Raw genomic sequence first — 21,829 nt, 5'->3', positions numbered from 1 at the left:
AAAAGAAAGGCTGAGAATATCTTGGCTGCAGTTGAAATACAGAGTTGGAGGGGAATCGGATTTTGGGGGATGTCGCCATCGTGGGCGAGGAATGTTGTTGCGAAGCCGAAAGGACCCCCTTGCTATTTTGGCCTCTATTTTCCACTAATTTACCATCTTACCACTCGTATGAAGAAATTATAAGTGTTGGTGGTTAAAATATTTATGACGGCAGATGCCCCTGACTCGTCATTTAGTTACCCATCAACTTCACTACCGTAAACACGTATCCAGGGTACTGTTAAGTCATTTAATTCCTTACTCAGAGCATCCACAATGGAATGATTTTGAAGTGCTTGAGATGATACTTTCTTGATAAATTAAGCGCTAGATGTTCACAATGGGTACTTGAGATGATACTTTCTTGATAAGTTAAGCACTATATGCACACTTGTGATAAAAAATGACACTTGAAAAATTAGTTTATACATCTTTGAAGTGTATGATAATTGATGAATAGTGAAGAGAGATGTGATGAAAAAGGAAGAGAGATGTGATGAAAAGTAAGAGAGAGATGATGGAAAGAGAGAGAAGATAAAAAGGAAGAGAGAGGTGATGAAAAAAGAGAGAGATGATGAAAAAGAAGAGAGAGAAAATAAAGCAAATGAATATAGAGTGTTGGAATGTATGAAGTGTTGATGAATAGTATAGATTGTGGGACCCAATCACCCAATTAAATTGTGCCACCTAAGAGAAATGAGAAGAGAGAGAATATAATTTAGTGAAATTTGGAGTGTGTGCACAAGTAGCACCATTGTGGATGCTCTAAAGGTACCATAGGTCCCCACTTTATTCACAAATATACCTGGGCAGACGGTACCGTTTTAACGTCAAGATGGTTTCCGTACTTGGGGGCCAGAGTGCTATGAAGTAATTACGTAAAAACAGAGGGGCTGTTAAGGAATTATGTGCGTAATATTAAAACAGTTTATATTCTCAGTGAGTAAGAGGCATTTGCTTTGTGGCTTCGTTGCTTTGCATATTGTTCACTTTATATCTGTACTTTACTTTGTTCTTAGTTCCTCTTCTTCTTCTTCTTCTTCGTCTTCTTGGTGTATTGTAGTTTGTGGCCTTGTGAGGCTGTTTGGTTTGTTTGAAGTGTCATCAATGGCAGACATTACTAACCCACCCATGGAACAGTTACAAGACCTCGAGTACTGCATAGACTCTAACCCTCCTTGGGGTATGCGCCTCTCCTTCTCTGTATTTTGCCTTAGTTTTTGTTCCTCTGTTTTGCTTTTCCATTCATTGCTGTTTTAATCACCTTTGAATAGCATTGAGAACCAAATGGGCTTTGTGGGTATGCGATGGTTGCTATTGAGAGCAGTGACTGACTGCCATGACCAGTGTCTTCTTCTAGTACGAAGCTGGTGATGCAAGAAATGTGTTATGTCGTAGTTAAGGATTGATGAGAACATTAGATGTAAATCTTCATGGAAGAAAACAGGATAGATTTATTCACTGACAGAATAATTTAATGAAGTTCAGAACTTTTAATCAATTTTAGTTCTCTGTTTCGTCAACAAAAAATTGCCCGGGAAAAAAATAAAAGTTGAAAATTGAAATTCTTGGGATTTTTCGGAGTTTAAAGTGATGTGACCAAGCTTGGTCATCAAAAGACTCTCCTAATATGGCCTTGTTGGCTGTTACAACTTCTCCATTGGTTGTTCTTTGTGAAACTAAATAGGTAGCCCCAGCTTAATGACTTTGGTTAGGTTTCAGGTCCGAAATGTGGTTTATCATGCACATTTAGGTTCGTGAAGTGAATGTTCTCACAACAGAATGTTAATATATTTGTTTGATTAATCATGGCGTGCTGGTGAAATCTATTTTGAAGCCCATGTTAGAGAGTTAGAGGACATTTTATTTCCATTTTCCCCCATTTACCAAGTAGAACATGCACTAGATTGTAGGTGAACATTTGTTCTCAATAAAGAAAATTTCCTTGATAGGTTGACCTTGCATTGCTGAAAGCTAACGATATCATATTTAACCTCAAAGAAACAACATGAATTGGATCCAAAATGAGGATCAATGATTGATCGTAAGAATTAGAAATGAATGGGTTTTGAAAAGTCGTAGCTCCCACAGGGTGCAATGTATGGTTGAAGGTAGTATAGGAGTAAGAAATTTTCATCTGAATTTTAAATTGTGACTTCTGAGCAGCTGAAAGAATGATTCATCGTTGTGATTTATGACCTCGCTTGTTAGATTGTTAATTGACTGACCCAACGACTTTTATTCGTTGTGAACTTCTCTCGTTAGACCATGCTCTGATACGTGGGAATGCTGACCCGCATGCAAGTTGCATTATTAACAAATCCACTTGTATAAACCTTATGTGTCCCAGCTTGAGGGAATTATTTAACTTATTCTTAGAAGAAACTTTCCTGTTAATGCAAACTATAACTTTAGCAAAAATTTATATACATGTTAAGTCCAGACTTCAAGCATGGGGAGTCCATTTCTATATCTAATGGAATTTATCTTAGATTCTAACTAATCAAATATTCATCGTATTCTAATTGGCAAATAGGCATATTTCCGACTGTTGTACTTTTCCATCATTGTTTACGAACGATGCTTTTTCTTGCAGTTGAGACCATCATATTAGCATTTCAAAACTACATCCTGATGCTGGGAACAAGCGTGATGATCCCTACGTTACTGATCCCTGCAATGGGTGGAAGTGATGTAAGCTGGTTTTCTGTTAAATTACCTTTATTTTTTTCAATTTCACATGCATATTTTCACGCAAGCATAGTTTTGTACTTGGTTTCGAAATTTGGATTTTCTTTCCCAATCTACTACTGTCAAAATGCTGGAAGTTTTAGCAAACTGATTACTTGGTCCCAACTAGGACATTCCAAATAGAAAAGATCATTACTTTTCTTGTCTGAAAGTCAACTGTGAATTGGATAATATGGTATATCAAGGTCAAATTTTGGTTGGAATATATACTTTGGTGGTAGTTGTAACTTGTAACTAGGGTAGTTCTGCTAAAGATCAAGTTTTATCTGGTCTTTCCTCGTTGTTTAATATTCTCTCACTTTTTTCTTTTTTAATTTACGATTTGCTTATTGCTGACATGACCAGGGTGACAAAGCACGTGTAATACAGACTTTGCTCTTTGTAGCAGGCATCAATACACTTCTCCAAGCACTTTTTGGAACAAGATTGCCAGCAGTTGTGGGAGGCTCCTTTGCATATGTAGTTCCCATAGCTTATATTATCAGTGATTCCTCGCTGCAGCGGATTACCAATCATCACGAAGTAGGTTGCCACTTCTCCATCTTTCTCATTTTATACTTTATAGTGTTAAACTAGCCCATGGTTTCTGGAAGAAATAGCCCACATCTCCATCATGACGCTTTAGCATCAAGATTTTAGGATTGCCTGAATCTGCCGCGAAAGCAAGCAAGATTTTTTCTCGATGGCCAAAATTTCCACGTGCATGACAATAATGGCCTAAAAATGGAAGGTAGAGGGACCTTGAATCCTCATTTTGTTTTAAAACAAAGGTCAAGACAAATTGAGGTTGCACTAAAGCTGTTTCTTGGATCTGCAGTTAAGGTTCATTTTTAGAAGTCTATGTAAAAATAATTGGTGTTGGTGGATTCGGAACAATGTAGTATGATACTATAACCCTCAAGAGTTGAAACTTGAAATCTGTAACCTTGAGGTTACAGTTCATGTCCCATTACAAATGTCCCTTCCATATGTATTCCCTTAGAAATTCTGCTTATTAACCTTCTCATCTGATAGGGTGATTGAAAGATGTTCCCCTGTGATTTGTTTGCAGAGATTTATACAGACAATGCGAGCTATCCAAGGAGCTTTGATTGTCGCATCAAGCATACAAATCATTTTGGGTTACAGCCAAGTTTGGGGACTATTCTCGTGGTATGTCAGTATCACCTTAAAATGTTATGAAGTTATTAAACTATATTTTTCAATACAATGTTCAATCCTCTGGGATTCCTTTTATAGGTTCTTCAGTCCTCTTGGTATGGCACCTGTAGTCGGATTGGTTGGCCTTGGATTGTTTCAACGAGGATTTCCTTTGGTAGGTTTTATTGTATAATAGAATGTAATCTATCCATTCAGTACGGGATGAATGGAAAGCCTACAGTAATATTACAGTGGATGAACTTAAGTGGCTACCGCCTACCATTCATACATGTTACATCTCATCTTCTAGTTTCTAAGGAACTAATGTTTTAGAACATTGACATTTGTTTTCTGAAAATCCTTCTATTGATCATTACTCGAATATGAACTTTTAGAAGTTGTATACTCTTTCTGAAACATTTCAGCTATAATTATCAATGTCAAGTAAAAAGGGAGAAAAGGTAAAATCTCCTGATACAAACTGATTTTCTTGCCCCATGTTTCCTGATAGGCCATCATTATTCATTCTGTTAATGATATCATATTGGTACTTTTATCCTATTTGCTGTAACTTTTTATATTAAAGATGATTATTAATGTGATATTTGCTTTCCAGTTAGGTACTTGTGTGGAAATTGGGATTCCAATGTTGTTACTGGTCATTGGATTGACTCAAGTGAGCAGCCTTGTACTATCTCAGTGACACCCTTTCCCTATGAAAATTTTTATTTCATACTCCTGATATGATTTTGTGAAACTGCAGTATCTAAAGCATGTGAGAACATTTAGGGATGTGCCTGTTTTTGAACGATTTCCTGTGTTGATATGCGTAACAATTATTTGGATCTATTCCCTTATTTTAACTGCCAGTGGGGCTTACCGAGATAAGCCGATAAAGACTCAAATTAGCTGCCGCACGGACAGAGCTAATCTTATATCTACCGCCCCGTGGTAAAATCAAGGACTTAACTCCAAACCACCTTATTTTGTGCTTTTCCTTTCTTGTTGTTCAAACTGCATATAATATTTCATTTCAGGTTCATGTTCCCATACCCTCTACAGTGGGGGCCGCCTACATTCTCGGCAGGTCATTCATTTGCTATGATGTCTGCAGTTCTTGTTTCTATGGTTGAGGTAGTTCCCAGGTTCCATACTGCCACTACATTTTTATCTCGGACATACTATATAACATGCAAGCTAGTAGCAAATTTACGAGTTTCGAAAATTTTCTTGATGTCGAATAATATCTGCAGTCGACTGCTGCATACAAGGCTGCATCTCGATTGGCAATTGCCACTCCCCCTCCCGCTTATGTCTTGAGCAGGGGTATTGGCTGGCAGGTGGGCTAGTTTCACACTATTCTTTTAACGCTTTTTTTTTTTTGTGTGTGTGTATTTACTTGGTGTGCAATATTGATTGTATAACCTTTAGCATTTAAAATATATGATTTTAAGATTTTAATACGATGAAAATTCACAATTTAAACTGCAGTATAATAACTGTTGGTTGTCAGTGATTAACAGAATAATTCTATGATTCGATATACCTATATATGAAATTCATAGAGCTAAAACATTTTTTAAACTCAATTTCTTGTTGAGAGCCAAAGGAGCTTATTAAAACCTTCAAACTACTAAGATGGTTTAATGAGCCAAGTCCAAATAGTATTAAATTTGCGCAAATTATTTTGTTTGCTTGTAGTAAACAGTAAATAGAATTTTTTGTTCAATGTATATTTGGCGAGCGGCACAAATTCTGCTTATTGTTTTTGCAGGGAATTGGCATTTTGCTTGATGGTCTTCTTGGAACAGGCACTGGTTCTTCTGTTTCTGTGTAAGCCATGCACTTGATGATTCAGAGCCTTCTCGTCTCATTATTTTCACATAGTATGTCCTTTATTAAGATATTTTTTTGGTATACCAGGGAAAATGTGGGGCTCCTTGGATTGACCCGGGTTGGAAGTCGTAGGGTTGTTCAGATATCTGCCGTGTTCATGATATTCTTTTCTGTCTTAGGTTGGTATAACCCTAGTTAAGAAAATCAATCAAGGGTACTATCTAATCCTTGAGATTTAAAAGAGGGTGTTTTTGCTTGTTTCTTTAACACTATTGGTTTTTCCAGGAAAATTCGGAGCGGTGTTTGCTTCTATACCCTTCCCAATATTTGCAGCACTATACTGTGTTCTTTTTGGTCTAGTGGGTATGTCATTGGTTCTATTACTGAGAATGTTTCCGTCTTTGTTGTTCTCCTTATTTGCTTCTTAGACAATTCCTTGCTTGTCACAGCTTCAGTTGGATTATCGTTTCTTCAATTCACAAATATGAATTCCATGAGGAACCTAACCATTACAGGCCTCTCTCTATTCCTCGGATTATCCATCCCCCAATTTTTTGGTGAATATTGGAATCCGTCACACAGAGGTCTTGTTAATACCAATGCTGGATGGGTAAGTAGTACTGCCTTAACAAGCTATATACCAGAAACAGAATAAAGACTTCATCTTTTGCTATTTGTGCAGTTCAATGCATTTTTGAACACCATATTCTCGTCGCCAGCGACGGTAGGGTTGATCGTTGCTGTGTTTCTTGACAACACGATAGAGGTGGAGAAGTCGAAGAAAGATCGAGGGATGCCATGGTGGGTGAAGTTCAGAACATTTAGAGGAGACAACAGAAATGAAGAGTTCTACACTTTGCCATTTAATCTGAACAGATTCTTTCCACCAACGTAGCCGAGTTTAGGAAAACCAGCAAACCCTAAATTCCAATTAACATGCAGTCTTCTTTAGAGTTGCTGTATATGCAGGATCTTGTGACACAATTCTTAGGACAAGGTGCTAATCTTCTTCATTTCTTCTACTCATTTTTTTTTTTAGTTGGGGCCATTGTGTAATGGTACCCAGATAGGATTGTAAACCATTCAATCCAATGCTTTTTGTAGATGCAATAAGAGATCAGTTTTCTTTCCTCTGCTACTTGGATGAATTAATGTACAAGAAAAGCAAGCCCAATTCATTGTTTCATGACTTTGTGCAGTCCTTGTGATTCTGTCTCGGGTAAATCTAGTATGATTGACAAATTGTACCATGGCATTTTTTGAACATCGGATATAAACCTAAATTCGGGCAAGAAGTTTTCCATCTAACAAATAAGTTGGGCAAAGTTTAAAGCGTCACCAAACGTCACTAGTTTGTTGGTGTTGGTTTTACTGGTTTTCTTTTTCTTTTTTTGTTACCATGCTTGTAGCAAATTAAATATTTTTACACTGAATTCATAATCTTTTTCAAATTAATGAAAAATTTAAAAATTTTCATTTTCTTTACTGGGAAATCTCCTATAAAAAAATACTATTAAAGAAAGAGAATCAAACGCTTCGAAACGGCGTCGGTTTGAGAATTGATTTGAAGCTTGAATTAAAAGTAAGCTTGGGGAGCTGGTGGCTCTGTTCGGCTGTTCCTTTCATGCCACTCTGCCTCTCTTCACTGTGCGTGTTCAGTTAATTTGAAACTTTCAAATTGCCGTCCTCGGAGCGACGGGACAGTCGGTCAACAACAAAGCGATTGCTTTTGTTAGAAAAGCGAAAGAGAGGCTCGCTCTTCTTTGGGCGTTTTTCGAATCCTATAAATGTCGATGGGGAGTGACCCGACGTGGGTCGGCAAGAAGCCTCTCAGACGCATCGGGGGTATGGCCGATGCTCTCTCCATTGCTGCCGATCTCGGCTTCTCTGTCTCTCCTCCACCTACCCAGGTACTCCCTCTCGGGTTTACAATTATAATATCGATTGATTCGCTTTTACGAACTTGCAATGAGTTGTAATTTGGATGTAGATATCCAATTTGGGGACTTGTTCAAACCAATGTTCATTTTTTAAAAATCGGACCATGGAAATGCCAGGGGAATGGAGTTATGCTTCGAAGTTATCCTAGAACTTGTGTTGACCTAGGGGTTTCAGATATACTGATGGAATGGAGTAGCTTCTTGAGAATGCTTTTCTTCTTCTTCTTCTGAGGTGTTATTAAAGATCCTGATTCCTGAACTTGAATTGGGTCATCTTCTTATGGCAGTGGTGACTAAGTTATATCTTATCCTAATGCGATTATTATCCTCTAAAATGCCTGACTAATTTTCTCATAATTATGTATATTCTCTCTGTGAATGGGATTTTAGTTGCAATTCTATTCGTTTGTATGAAATTGTGCTATTTGGTACCTTACTTGGGTGAGTTAGTATGTCTAAGATTCAAGATTTTAAATTAAGATGCAGTTTTTTATGCATTTGTCAACTCCATTCTGATGCTCATGATTATATAATTTCTTCTTCTGTAGGAAGACCTCCAAAATTTATCAAATGGTGAAAAGGGCGATGACTTAATAAGAGTTTTAAGGGATTTAACTACTGTACAAAGAAAGATAGCGGATTTACAAGTGGAACTTCAAGGTCGAAAGGTAAAGAAACATATCAACATGTGATGCTTGTGGCTAGTTGGGTAGCTTTGTTACTGATGCCGTTGTGATTTCAGTGTGCCAAGCATTCAACTGACTTGTATTTTAACATCTTAGGATGATAAGAATGTGGCACATTTGACACATGTGAGTGAAATGGAAAAGAAGATTGAGACTCTGGCAAGGATTACCACCATATTGAAAGATGTTATTCAGAACAAGGTAATTTATTTGATCCAGAACTGTGTCCTTACATGATAATGATTTTTTTTTAGTCTATTATCCACCCCACTATTGCATTTGCTGCCCTGGACATGGTTATTTTTGCAAGCTTTTCTTGATCTTATGATCTACAAAGGATGACCATAGAAAGGAAATTTTTTTGCCTTACGAATTCAAAATAAATAATCTACTTGAAATATATGGTTTGATTGTGAAATTTCAAAGTAATGAGCTCAACTGATTTTCCAATTACCAATTGCATCTCTTTTGGTGATACTTTTGTTTTCTTAAATACATTCTCTTCCATAGCTATATAATACCTTTTCTTTTCTTTTCTTTTTGGGTGATTTGGTTGGAGGTAGAGGATTTAATGGTCTATTCTATAAAATGGATTGCTTTCTCCAAATGATGCAAAAGAATAATCTGCGATATGTCTCATTCACCCCCTAAATCTGTCTCTTATTTGACCATTTTAACTTTTGAATGTTCCTGGGCTTGTTAGAGCATCTATGCATGTGCATTTTCCTGATCTTTCCATTTGATTCTGAGGACAAATGATTATTGAGTTTAAGTCTCATAGTGTTATACCTGTTGTAGCAAGAGTTGCATGTGAAGCAAGCGAATATGGACTGTTCAAATGTCTGTGTAGAAGAAAATCAAGTTTGCTCTTTTGAATAATTCATTTGCGTGATATCAAAGCCAATTTCATAGCAAACTAAATTTGTAGTCTTGCACTTGTGACGTAGAGTATAATGCAGCTTTAGTGTTCAGTTGAAGCGATTTCTCCCTCTCCAAATATGCATTGCTTATTTCTTTTCATTCTTCTTAAGATTAAAGCTTCATCTATCCTGTATAACTCCGAAAATGTTTGGCAGGACCGCATCATAGCTCGTCTTCAGCAGCCATATTCACTAGATTGCATTCCAGTTGAAGCAGAATATCAGGTTTGTTGTACTTGAAGGTTTAAGCAAGTTGAACATATTGAAGGTTTAGTTGCATATATTGTAGAACTTCGTTTTTTACTGAGAGCTTCATTTTTTTTTTGGTTGTTGGATGGGGGTGGTTTTTCCAAACTCTTACCCTTAAGGAATAAATAAAGAGGAGCTTGACCACTTAAATCAATGGTGCTCCTCAACTGAGAGCGAACACATATTCACTTGGACTGTGCATGCTAATTGTATTTGTAGTTGACATTTACTGGAGTAAAGAAGTTAAAAGGGGAGAAAAAGTAAAAACTGCACTCAGTTTCACCCATCTGAGATTACTATTATGGCCGCCAAATATATTGGCCGGTTGTTTTCAAGGTGCATCTCTATCTTGATTTTGAGGAACAAATCTGATATTTGACTACATGTGACTTAGTAGTAGAGTTGCAGGGGTGCAACTTAGAGACTAGTGAAAATAGTCTCTCGACATATTATGTAGAGTAAGGTCTGTGTGCATCTTATTTGTCCCCGAGCACGAGTGTTATTTTACCTAGGGGATATTTTAGTATTTGGTCTGTCAATCAAAGTACTCATATATGTTAATGGTTTCTCAATAAAATAGTATTGCACTAACTGTAAGATGCCCAATCAAAGGGGACTTGTTGAGTGTTAGAACACATATCTCTCAAAGACAAAGGAGGTTGATGGATTTGGATTTTGTAATTTGCTTTAAGCGGTAGTGAGAAAATTATATTCATTTGTTCTGACAATTTGAAATGAAAATTCAAGTCCTGTGTTGGGTAAATCCAAATGGTTTGGAAGGGGGGTGCAGCTCTGTTTATGTTCATGCACTTGGCTGGCAAATGGCTACTTCATTTACTCTAGCTATTTGCAAGCGTTCATCTCTCATTTCTTTCTTTTTTATGTTCCTAATGATTTCCAGTCCTTAAAAAAAATTGATTATCCACGTTTTTTGTTTTGGTTCAACACAGAAACAATTTTCAGAATTGCTGATGAAGGCTGCTGGTGATTACAGTGCCTTGACAGCTTCTGTTGCAGATTTCCAGTGGAGTCAAAACTTCAGGGAATCTCCCTCAGTATGGGGGGTAAGTATCTATCGCAATTTTAATTAATTACAGAATGCAGTATTTAGTTTATTTGTTACGCATCCTCGCATGTATAGTTGTATATCTATGCTTGTTTTAAGTTTTACCCGCATTTCTACCCCTCATTTGGTTACTTTTCATGCTTATATTGTTATTTAGTTAATGTTATGTATTTATACTTAATCCACGGACTGGTCCATGCAAAATGTCGTAATCTTGGACAAACGTGGGCAATATCGGGATGCTTGGAGACCACAGAATGTCTCAGGATAACCAGAGTGGTCTTCCTTTAGGGCGTGTACCGCTGCTGTACACTTTTTCCTTCTATATAACCACTTATTGACACTTTCTTATCTTACAAAGGATGTGCATGGCATGGAACGCATGTGAATAACATTACTTATATGTACGCAGACCTTATCTCATATAATAGTCATTATTTTGTTGACAGGAAATGCTCCGTCCAATTCCTGTTGCTCTGGCATCATGCACTCGTTTTTTTGAAGCCATGTCTGCCATGAGAGAATCATTTACCACACTGCAAAATTTGAGAGTTGGTCATTCATCTTTACCTGCAACCCCATCCAAGGACCCATCCCAAAGAGTCTCAGGGGATTCAGACTGTGTGACTCCTCCTCCATGGAGAAATGAATCTAGCTTTGATGACTTAGCTATCAAAAGCTTGAGAAGATCAGAACTTGAGGGACAAGAAGCAGAGGATATAAGTAGTGAAGTTGGTGAGTCTAATCAGGTTGATGGCATCAGTCACAGGAGATTGTCTTGGCCTCCATCAGTCAAAAAAAGTGGTATGTAGCCTTTGTGCCATCCATTTGTCCATGTAATGTCTGTTTTTGGTTTGTTTTCAATCATCTAGCTGCACTATTGTAATAAAATTAGAGATATCTTCAACTATCATATTAGCTAACAACTGTTGTTGCAACTATCATATTAGCATCACAAACGGTTAATGTCTTAAGCTCTAGTCATACAAGCTGAAAATATATAACACAATACTAGCTAATAAAAGCATAGTCTACTGCAGTTCCAAGAACCTAAACGGCATAGTCTGCATCAAACTAAATGCGCAGCCTGCATGTGTCCGATAAAAATCCACCGGTTTGGTGCAACATAGCATCGATTTCATCTCCATCCTCCATTTCTAGCTGAAAAGGGAAAGGGATAAAAACTGTGTTACTATTTGTATATATACATGAACTATGCTGTGAATGTATGGTGTTGTGAGTTGGGAGGATGAAGGGGTGCTTTAGAGAGAGAGATACCTCCTCAGGAGAATACTCTGCTCGCAGGCGGCGGCCATCAAATAAGAAGGCAATTGAGCTGAAGTCCACAGATTGTCGTTCACAATATGCATTCATAAGCTTCTTCATTTGAGTGCTTCTTTTGATCCTAAAGAAGACTTCATTCCCATCCTACAATCAAATTCAGGTTAGTGTTGCACAAATTCTACAGTGTAATTGAAGAAAAAATAATTACTTAGTTAAAAAGGGACCAACTGAAAGACACCATTTAACATAAATCCATAAAGACCATAACCGAAGACAAATTTACAGTTTGTAGAACCTAGGTTGGATTCATGTTTACTAGAAAAGTAAAAGACTATTGACCCAAAACCACCATCCCCTGCACCAACAAACAAATCCCAAATATAGGTCAAGGAAAAATTATTTCCAGACCCCAAAATCGACTAATTTGTTGGTAAGATTCATATCTTTGCATATCATATCCTATAAACCTGATCTATGTTTCCCATAGTTTTGCAAGGGATCACATCAATGTATTAAAATAAAAAGAAAAAAGCTGTCTGTCAAGCACGCTACCAGTCTTACAAGGTAAGTATTGAATTAAACTACGAGCACAGAAGTTTTGTTACAAATGAAAGGAGCCAAAATACCGTCTCCCTTTCATTCACCTTTCCCCGCATCCAAATTTTTCACCACCATAAGTACAATCTAGTATCAACAGCAATCACCATAGTAATCTGTATAAAATTTTATAGCTGGTGTTCTTTTTTTTTTCCTTCTTCATTTTTTTTGGGCGTGTGTTTTAGTACATGCTCACACATAACATCTCAACACCCTCAACCCTATTACTAAAACATTCAAGAACAGGATCATGAGTTTCACATTTCAACAATATAATCCAACATCATGAGGAAAGACGGATCAAAAAATTTAGTAAAGCTGAAAGAATCAATGGATGCACATAAGGATTAAATCATAGGCATAAAAAAACTGAGCAATGCTAAATACTCCATTTTGTCCTCAATTCTATGTGGCGTGTGTGATATTCATTGATTATAAATATACATTCACTTAACATCCAACACTCCATACTCCATATATAGATTGGGGGTCATAAATCGGGAAAATTGGGGGTTCTAAAAAACTAGCCAATAAAAATGGAACTTCCCGTTCCCTGTCTGCTTACTGATGCCAAAAGCCTGATCATCTTACTTTAATAACCCCCCAAATCCCTCACTTTAAAATACCCCTAAAACCCTTCCCGTTTCTCCCAAACATAGCCTGATCACAAACTGGAAAGGACGTATACATGCCTTCAAACCCTAAACCTGAAAATAAGAAAAATATAACAAATACACATAAACAATACAAAAGGCATGCTTTAGACTTGTACAAATGAACACAAAAACAGAGGAAAATATCACATGTACTGTTAAAACACAACAGTAGATAAAAGCAAACACAAAAGAAAACTAAAAAAAAAAATCCATGATCTCCTAAATAACATTTGATTTTGGTACAAAAACAGACCTGGCCCTTGACTTTGAGGTTGATGTGAGCGGACTGATCGTTCGGCTTCTTATCATCCTCTGGTGGTGGATTTGTCACGCCTGACATCCTTAAGCTTCAACTTCTCTCGATCGCTCAGCAAATTTGCAGCTCTCTCTGTATGTTGAAGGAATGAATTGCCGGGTCCTTCGCCTTTACTTATAACTATGCGTTCCCGAGAGCGGCGATGGAATTGCCAATGGTGTCCTGTTGAGGTGTCTTCCCTGCTTCACTGGTTTAGTCAGAACCCAATAAAGTTTACAGATGTGGCGCAAGATGACCGGCTTGGTTCTGCTAAATGTCAGTTTTCTCTTTAAAAAGATCAGATTATCTCTTATCCTAGACTTCTGATGAACCACAAAATATGGGCCGTAAGTTGATCAATCCAAACCAATTGCATAGTGGCTTGGCTCCCCTAACATTCTTGGATATGGGCCTTAAGTTATCCGGTAAAAAAAAAGTTGGGTCTTGTCTTGGGGTTCGAATGAGGCCCAAAACGCCCAGAATCCAAAAAATAACCCAAAGGTTTGTTGTTCAATATTTGTCATTTTGCTTCCCAAAAAGAAAAAATATTTGTCATTTTGTACTCCTGTTGTCCCCCTTCGTTTACAAAATTTAGAAATTAACTTTTTGTTTCTTCTTTTTTTTATTAGTAATCATGATTCATGGGTCAAAATTGACAATTTTTAACTTGATACAATGCATTGCAGACAAATACCAACTAACCCCACGTTTCCTACGGATTTGGAGCTCTACAATTCAATAGTGTATACAATGTATATTTAATAACGGAGAAAAAATAAATCAAATTTTAAAAATAAAAAATAATTACTAAATTAAAATTGCATACTCTCCTCTTCTAAACAAATTATGGAATTCCAGATCAATTTTCTATTAGGGGACACTCTTTCACATTTGCAACATCACATATTCCTTCATCGCAATCACAATGTTGCAAAAGTATTTCATGGCCCAACATATATAAGAGATATTGGGTCTGTTTGGGAGTATTATCAACTGCTGTGAGGTGCTGTAAATTATAAAATTGTGGTACTGTGAGGTGAGTTGGAACGTAAAAAGCTGTTTGACGCATCACTTTTAAAACTGTGATGCGGTGTTGTGAGGTGTGTTTGACGTATATAAATTACGGTTATATTAAATGACTAATAATATTAATATAAAATCACTTAATATTTATATTATATATTAATCTAAACTAAAATAATAGACTTAATTTGATTAGGTAAGACAATTCAACCTCTATTCAAACCAATCCATGGCCCAAACGTTATTTTGTGCCGTTCAAAACAGAACTAATCTTTTCAGACGTTTGCCGTACAATGCATCGTCTTGGTGATTTGTTTTTTTTCCCAATCCAGTTAAGCACCAGTCATTTCGTGTCCCAAAGCAACGGCTTTAAAATCAAAAGTAAGTAAAAACAAAGACCATCATCACAACCTGACTCGGTAACTCACCTGCATTATTGAATTCTTTAAGATATTTTATACACAGCACTGCACCACTACCATCTCCAATGCATCTCAAACTCCACATTGACTTGCAGATACTTGTAGGACACGTGTACGGTCCGACGTCAAGATTGGGAAGAAAATTAAATGATGAATCCTGGTGTCATTAGTACACAATTCTAACGAATATAATATGAGTTGTTTTTAGCAGTACCCAAACGGTCGAGTTTTGTGGGGGCTGACTGAAAGTGGGTCCACGTGGGTAGAAAACCTAGCGTCCATTAGCTCTTCCTCGTCGTCCCAAGTTGTCCTCTTCGAGATCGTGCTCCGTTCACCGGCTCTCTCTCTGACCGTTGATCTTGTCGTGGTCTGAAACGTGGGTCCTACTCCACCTTCTCAATTCGCATTCTCTCTCCGTCTCTCGTCTTTTTATATTGACAGCTTACCACTGCCTCCCTACTCAGTACTCTCCCCCATTGACTCATTCACTAGCCAGCCCAGAAGCTCAAACACCAACACATCTCTCCCTCTCTCCTTGCTCGGTTTCTCTGAGAGCATGGAGCGTGCATTTGTCTCTTGCATTCTCTTACTCCTCTCAGTTTTCTCCATTGCAGGTAAGGACTGATAAACCCTTTTTTTTTACTTGCATTCTTTGATGTCTGGCACTAACGAGGTCGAATGTTGTGTATATTTTCATTTTTGCAGATGCGGGTTCGATTGGGGTGAACTACGGCAGAATCGCAAACAATCTGCCTTCAGCAGTGAAAGTGGTGAAGCTACTCAAGTCACAGGGGTTGGACCGGGTCAAGGTGTTCGACACAGATTCGTCAGTTCTCAAGGCCTTGTCCGGGTCCAAGATCAAGGTCACCGTCGACTTGCCTAACGAGCTTCTCTCCTCCGTAGCGGGGAAACAGTCCTTTGCCTACTCATGGGTGCAGAAAAACGTCGCAGCATACCATCCACAAACTCAAATCGAAGCCATTGCAGTCGGCAACGAAGTCTTCGTGGATCCTCAGAACACCACGAAGTTTCTTTTACCCGCAATGAAGAACATTCAAAAAGCTCTGGTCAAATATAACCTTGATTCCTCCATTAAAGTCTCTTCCCCCATAGCACTCAGTGCTCTCCAGAACTCTTACCCATCTTCAGCCGGATCTTTCCGACCCGAACTAGTTGAAACGGTTTTCAAGCCAATGTTAGACTTCCTCCGCCAAACCGGTTCCTATCTCATGGTCAATGCGTACCCATTCTTCGCTTTTGAGTCAAACTCAGATGTCATTTCTCTAGATTATGCTTTGTTCAGAGAAAATCCAGGTGTGGTAGATTCAGGTAACGGGTTACGGTACTTCAACCTCTTCGATGCCCAAATCGACGCCGTTTTCGCAGCATTATCAGCTCTCAAGTACGACGACGTCAAGGTCGTTGTGACTGAAACCGGTTGGCCTTCAAAGGGTGATGAGAACGAAATCGGAGCAAGTGTAGAAAACGCCGCAGCTTACAACGGAAATCTTATCCGCAAGATTCTTACTGGTGGTGGGACGCCTTTGAGGCCCAAAGCAGATCTGACCGTTTATCTCTTCGCTCTTTTCAACGAAAACGAAAAGACCGGACCCACATCGGAGAGAAATTACGGGCTCTTTTTTCCTGACCAGAAAAGAGTCTACGACATTCCGTTCACTCTCGAGGGTCTGAGCCACTACAAGGACAAGAGGCCGCCGGTTTCATCTGGTCCACAAGTATCGACTCCAATCGGCAGTGGAGGAGTTTCAAAGAGTTCAACGGCGAACACTTGGTGCGTCGCGAATACAGAAGTGGGGAGGGAGAGGCTACAGCACGCTCTAGACTACGCCTGCGGTGAAGGTAAGGCGGACTGCCATCCGATCCAGCCTGGATCTTCTTGTTACGAGCCCAACTCGATCGAGGCCCACGCCACGTACGCATTCAACAGTTTTTACCAGAAGAATAAGCGCGCCATGGGTACCTGCGATTTCAGTGGCGCGGCTTTCGTAGTCAGCCAACCACCTAGTGCGTATTCTATCCTCTATTCTATGCGTTGGATGCGCACTTTTAGTTTTGTTTAGGTAGTGTAGCTAACATGCGCCAAGGGAGACACTACGTTTGCATTGTTTTTTTTTAACATTTTCTTCTCTAAAGTCTAAAAGAATGTGTGTATATGTTTGTGTTTTGCAGGGTTTGGTCAGTGCGAATTTCCAACAGGTTATTGAAGACCGTGAAGATATGAGATGGTTTGTTTACTGCTTTGGGGAATGATTAGAGTGGATTAACTTATTGTAGCTAGCTTTTTTTTTTTTTTTTTTTTTGGTTTCCTGGTGGAGTAGTTGTAATTAAGTTCCACATGGTATGTTATATATATTCAATATTTCACACTTTTCCATGTTTACTCGCTCTCTCCATGACTAGTTTGTCGCATTTTTGCTGCAAGTTTATTTACATTTGTTTGTTGTCTTGGATTCTCTCAGAAAATTATGGCCCTTTCCTATCTGGGTAAACATAGTTGCAAGTTTCCACCAACATTTGGTTCAATTATTGAACATTATTATGATGAGAAGTGGTCCCTTTTAGTATGATTACGGAGAAATTGGTCAATTATGTCTTCTCGAGGAAAGTAGATGGAATTCCTTATGTTAAAGTTAGAAAGCAGAGACTGAGTGGCCTGGACCGTCAAGGTTTTAGGGTTTATGGCAAGAGATATATATAAAGGCCATGGTGAAAGGTAACTCAACAGTTATATTGGATCCTTTCTAACTATAACAGTTCTCATCCTGTGTACTGGGTGAGGATATACTACTCATAAAATACTCCACTAGGATATGGAAAATAAAAAAGAGAATTATCTCACTTTGTCAAACTTGACGGTTTTGTCTTAACCCAAAAAAGAAAATTCTGTAAAGCATTTCTAGTTTTCTAGTAGAATGGTGATCACATGAGAGAAATAGTGTCTGAGAGCTTCATAAAACTTCCACATGTTACTTCTGTCTCCAACTGATATGTTGGATTCCCAAGTTGCAGAAAAGATTCTCTCTGCCACTTATCACTGTGTTGTCACATGCTCTGTACAATCGATTGGGGTGGATACGTGCACCATTTTGGTTCTTATAATTTGGCGCAACCCAATCGAGTGTGGAGAAGTAAAATACAATGTATTTGGTTCCCAAAAATACATTGAACTAGCGTAACTTTGTCCTTTTATTAAAAAGAGGGTTCTTTACGGGAAGGTGGTGAATCTATACTTAGAAGTTAAATTGTATGTCCACAATCTTCGGTGTGAGATTTTTGGTCTCTAATATTGGTTAGACTTAGAGGTGTAAAGTGGGCCGGGCCATCAACTTGGTAATAGCATTGTAGCCTAGATTGGGGACGGCCCACGACTTGGGTTGGCGATGAATTTCTTTGGAAAATGAAACCCTGCTCAAACTTTTGGATTTGGTCCTCATTTCACATATTTATCCCTCAAAAGGGTTTGTAGCAACAACATTACGCCAATGCAACATTGTAATTTTTCGTATTTTAGACCATTGTTTCCCCAAATCATATAATTGTACAACCTATACAAAAATCAATTTCAATCTTTTGACACTTATAAAAATATCCAGGCTAATAGGGAAAGAAATTATGCATTGCAACATCTCATGTAATAATGCTTCGTCATATTCGTAGGCTAAGCCAATAGATGAGAGCTTAAATATAATTTCAACACAATAAGCTAGTGGATAATGCTTGACACCCCAAAAGATCATCATTTAATGTAGAGTGTTGGATGCAAAATGAGTCATACATGTATATTTTTAATTAATGACTATTTTAATACTACGTAAATTTGAGAGTCTTTTGAGATCACAAAATGAAGGATTTAGCATTGTCCTAAGCTAACATGCTCGTCGAAAAGACAATGGTGTTGAGTTTGCCCCATGCGAGAGAAGAAAATTATGTATTGGGCTCGCTTTTCATTTAAATGGGCTCTAGGCCTGGCATGCCAGTCAGCTACAATAACACAAGAAAGGGGATTACCGAGGTTAATGCATTTCATTGAGGAATCATCAAGTTCGGATACCATAGAGCACATTCTGCGAGCGATTAGCATTTCTTTCAGTTTCATATTCCGTGGCTAGGGTTCTATCGTCTTCTACAATCTTCATAATCCAACTCAGCGAATTCGTTAAGCACGGCCACATATTTTTGAAGCAAATAGCGTCCGGCATCACTGTTGGCTAATCTATCAATAAACGTTGGCAACAACCGCTCTAGTGCTAGTTGTATGGGTTCATTGATTAACTTAAGGGAGTCGCCGAAGCCGGCAGGTTACAAGAGGCGGCCCCAAGTGCTCTAGTTTCGTTATTGACTGTGAGATCGGACCGAAAAGAGTTGGTGAAGGATGAGGAGCGTTATGCGATTGGTTCAGATGTTGGATCCCAATAACGAGATGGTAATCAAGAAGTTTCCTGTAATGGTGGCTGCCGGAGCCAGGGTTGTCGGAAGACGCTGATGGCTGCCGGAGCTTATCAGCATTTGCAAAGATTAACTGAGATGGATACTTTCTCCGAAGAAGCTTCGGAGCATTTTCAGCCAGACTTGGAGGGAATAATTAAAAAGGGATAAGTATGGATTTGGCCCCTCTACTTTGCTCTTTGGAACAAAAAGGCCCTTCAACCTTTGTTTTGGATCAAAAAGACCCTTGCACTTACAGAATGGTCCATGTTAGCTCTTCTGTTAAACACCCGTTAAAAAATGCTGATTTGGCACAAATTATCTGACGTGACATTTATTTGTAAAAAATTAAAATTAGGTGTAAAAAATTACATGGCTATCATTAAAAAACAATATCTTCTCATCCTGCTCTTTCTTTTGTTCTTGTTTATGTTGCTCCCAAAACAGACGCAAATTTCTGTTGCGCCAAACGATTCTTGAAATGAAGCGACTTTCGGATCCATATACAATGGCTGTGTTGAGGGTTTAAGATCTAGGTTTCGATTTTGGTTAAGATCTGTGTGGAGGGTTTAAGATATGGGTTTCGATTTCGGTTATGGGTTTCGATTTTGGTTAAGATCTGTGTGGAGGATTTAAGATCTGGGTTTCCATTTTGGTTTAAGATCCGGATCCACATCCAAGATCTGAAATGGAATTAATTGTGTAGGGCATCATATCTCTGTAGAAAACAAAAAAAAATGAAACCCAGATACAAAAGTTGATACCTTTGTTGGATTTGATTGGTTTTGGGTAACATGAAAGCTTTTAAACTGGGTTGATTGTTCTTTGTTGTCATTGGAATCTAAAACAAAATGGCATGGTTTGACTTTGTAAACCCTCTTGCCGGAGATCAAACTTTTATGCTGGAGAAGATGAAGTTATTTTCAGATTTTTTAATTAGTAATTCTTTGTACGCCACGTAGGAAATAAAAAATAAATCATAAATTAAAAAATTAACCACGTGTCATCATCTTATAGGTTACGTTCGTATGTACACCACGTAGGAAATAAAAAATAAAAAAGAATTACACTTAACTGCCACATCTTGATGTGTTTTAACGGGAGATTGACGGAAGGGTTTATTTATACCATTCTTCAAAGTGTAAGGGCCTTTTTGATGCAAAACAAAGTTTAAGGGTCTTTTTGATCCAAAGAACAAAGTAGAGGGGTCAAATCCATACTTCTCCCAATTAAAAAAGAATCAAACCACTCCAAATAAGGTTAAACATAAATCATAATACATATTTACTCTAAATTTTTTCTCCATTTCAGAAGAAAAATGGATATATGATACGGAAATTTTATCTACACACCATCAATATACTAAGTCTACACCACTTTTTCAATATGATAAGTTTACACAAAAAAATTATAAGTTTACAGACAAATTAATAATGAAAAGACTAAATTACCTTTTTTATACACAATATTACAAATATTTGTGTTAAGTTTACACACATTTAACCCACAAAAAAACTCTCTTTCTACCGTTTTCATCATACTCAAACACATATCAAATGATTTAGGGATGATTGTTTGTATATCTGCGATTTTCCTGGGTGTATACACATCGAAGAGAAGCGAAATTACATGCTTTTTAGGGGTGTTTTCAAAAACATCAAGCGGTCCTGGGTGTGGAGGACAATCAATGACTAAAACCGTAAAAAGATTGATCTGAATTGTGCGTTTTGATATGCTTGAGTTCTAACAAAGAACGATTTGGTTCAATTTCAATGATAGTGTTGAGAGTTGCTACCTGAACTCGTAGGTTTTGTTGTTTGATTTCCATCGATTGAAGCACATTATATATTTGAGTGGACAATAGCAACCATGTCTAGTCATCTCTGTTATCATTTGTTATTTTCATGTCACAATTATTGCATTCAAACTTTTTTTCCCTCTTCATATCTCAGTTAAGAACATTTGAAGTTGTATAGGAGTCTCTCCATGCGAGAGGGTAGTTTCTTCTTGATTTTGTCTTGGTTCTTGTTCTCTGACCCCTCAGTTGGGTGCCTCCAAGGATAGTGATGGAGGACCTTACGGCAAAGTGAGGTAAAATCTCTCTAACAGCTGTTGAGGGGGAAGCCATTTGCATCCCAGATCTGGATTCGAGGGTAAATAGCTTAGTCTCAGATTACAGTATCATTGGTAAGATCTGTCTGGATAGATCTGTTAGTAAGGAAGTTCTGGCAACTACAATGGGGAGCATTTGGAAGATTTCGAGTATCCCCTCTTTTATGGAGTTCGGGCAAAATATGTTCATCATAACTTTCTGTAATATCCAAGATAAAAAGCGAATTCTTGCAAGGAGGCCATGGTCTTTCGATCGTAACTTGCTAGTTCTAAAGGAGATTGATACCTCCATTCCTATTGGGGATACATCGTTTGACACGGAGGAACTTGCTGGTTTTTCAAGGGTCTTTTGGAGGGGTAGCTTGCA

The 21,829-nt window shown here is 38.0% G+C and overlaps 4 protein-coding genes across 5 annotated transcripts; 3 read left to right on the top strand and 1 right to left on the bottom strand.

Annotated features, from left to right (window-relative positions):
* The first annotated feature begins 1,019 nt into the window (after nt 1-1,019).
* On the top strand, nt 1,020-6,946 carry LOC120007131 (nucleobase-ascorbate transporter 1-like). 2 transcript variants are annotated; one of them, XM_038857321.1, is made up of 14 exons: nt 1,020-1,222; nt 2,636-2,733; nt 3,136-3,312; nt 3,842-3,942; nt 4,030-4,105; nt 4,547-4,606; nt 4,694-4,881; nt 4,968-5,064; nt 5,184-5,270; nt 5,705-5,763; nt 5,854-5,945; nt 6,052-6,129; nt 6,282-6,376; nt 6,449-6,946. In XM_038857321.1, exons 1-14 carry the CDS (start codon nt 1,147-1,149, stop codon nt 6,659-6,661), a joined length of 1,497 nt encoding a protein of 498 aa, XP_038713249.1. In that variant the 5' UTR covers nt 1,020-1,146; the 3' UTR covers nt 6,662-6,946. The 2 variants fall into 2 exon arrangements, with proteins under 2 accessions (XP_038713249.1, XP_038713248.1); XM_038857320.1 differs by having other exon boundaries at nt 1,147-1,222; nt 6,216-6,376.
* A 416-nt stretch (nt 6,947-7,362) lies between these two features.
* LOC120006874 (AUGMIN subunit 2-like) lies at nt 7,363-11,568 on the top strand. Its single transcript, XM_038856991.1, has 6 exons — nt 7,363-7,676; nt 8,255-8,374; nt 8,489-8,593; nt 9,469-9,537; nt 10,512-10,625; nt 11,077-11,568. Exons 1-6 carry the CDS (start codon nt 7,554-7,556, stop codon nt 11,437-11,439), a joined length of 894 nt encoding a protein of 297 aa, XP_038712919.1. The 5' UTR covers nt 7,363-7,553; the 3' UTR covers nt 11,440-11,568.
* LOC120006875 (small ubiquitin-related modifier 1-like) lies at nt 11,508-13,743 on the bottom strand. Its single transcript, XM_038856992.1, has 3 exons — nt 13,418-13,743; nt 11,906-12,055; nt 11,508-11,788 (listed from the first exon to the last, which is right to left on the bottom strand). Exons 1-3 carry the CDS (start codon nt 13,502-13,504, stop codon nt 11,702-11,704), a joined length of 324 nt encoding a protein of 107 aa, XP_038712920.1. The 5' UTR covers nt 13,505-13,743; the 3' UTR covers nt 11,508-11,701.
* Nucleotides 13,744-15,361: 1,618 nt separating this feature from the next.
* LOC120008087 (glucan endo-1,3-beta-glucosidase 3-like) lies at nt 15,362-17,331 on the top strand. Its single transcript, XM_038858598.1, has 3 exons — nt 15,362-15,518; nt 15,610-16,929; nt 17,095-17,331. The coding sequence occupies exons 1-3, from the start codon at nt 15,461-15,463 to the stop codon at nt 17,127-17,129; spliced, it is 1,413 nt and encodes a 470-aa protein (XP_038714526.1). The 5' UTR covers nt 15,362-15,460; the 3' UTR covers nt 17,130-17,331.
* The last annotated feature ends 4,498 nt before the right edge of the window (nt 17,332-21,829 follow it).

This window comes from Tripterygium wilfordii, chromosome 10 (assembly GCF_013401445.1).
Source record: "Tripterygium wilfordii isolate XIE 37 chromosome 10, ASM1340144v1, whole genome shotgun sequence".
Lineage (NCBI taxonomy): Eukaryota > Viridiplantae > Streptophyta > Magnoliopsida > Celastrales > Celastraceae > Tripterygium > Tripterygium wilfordii.
The sequence above is the reverse complement of the archived record's forward strand: the minus strand, read 5'-3'. Positions and strand labels throughout refer to the sequence as shown.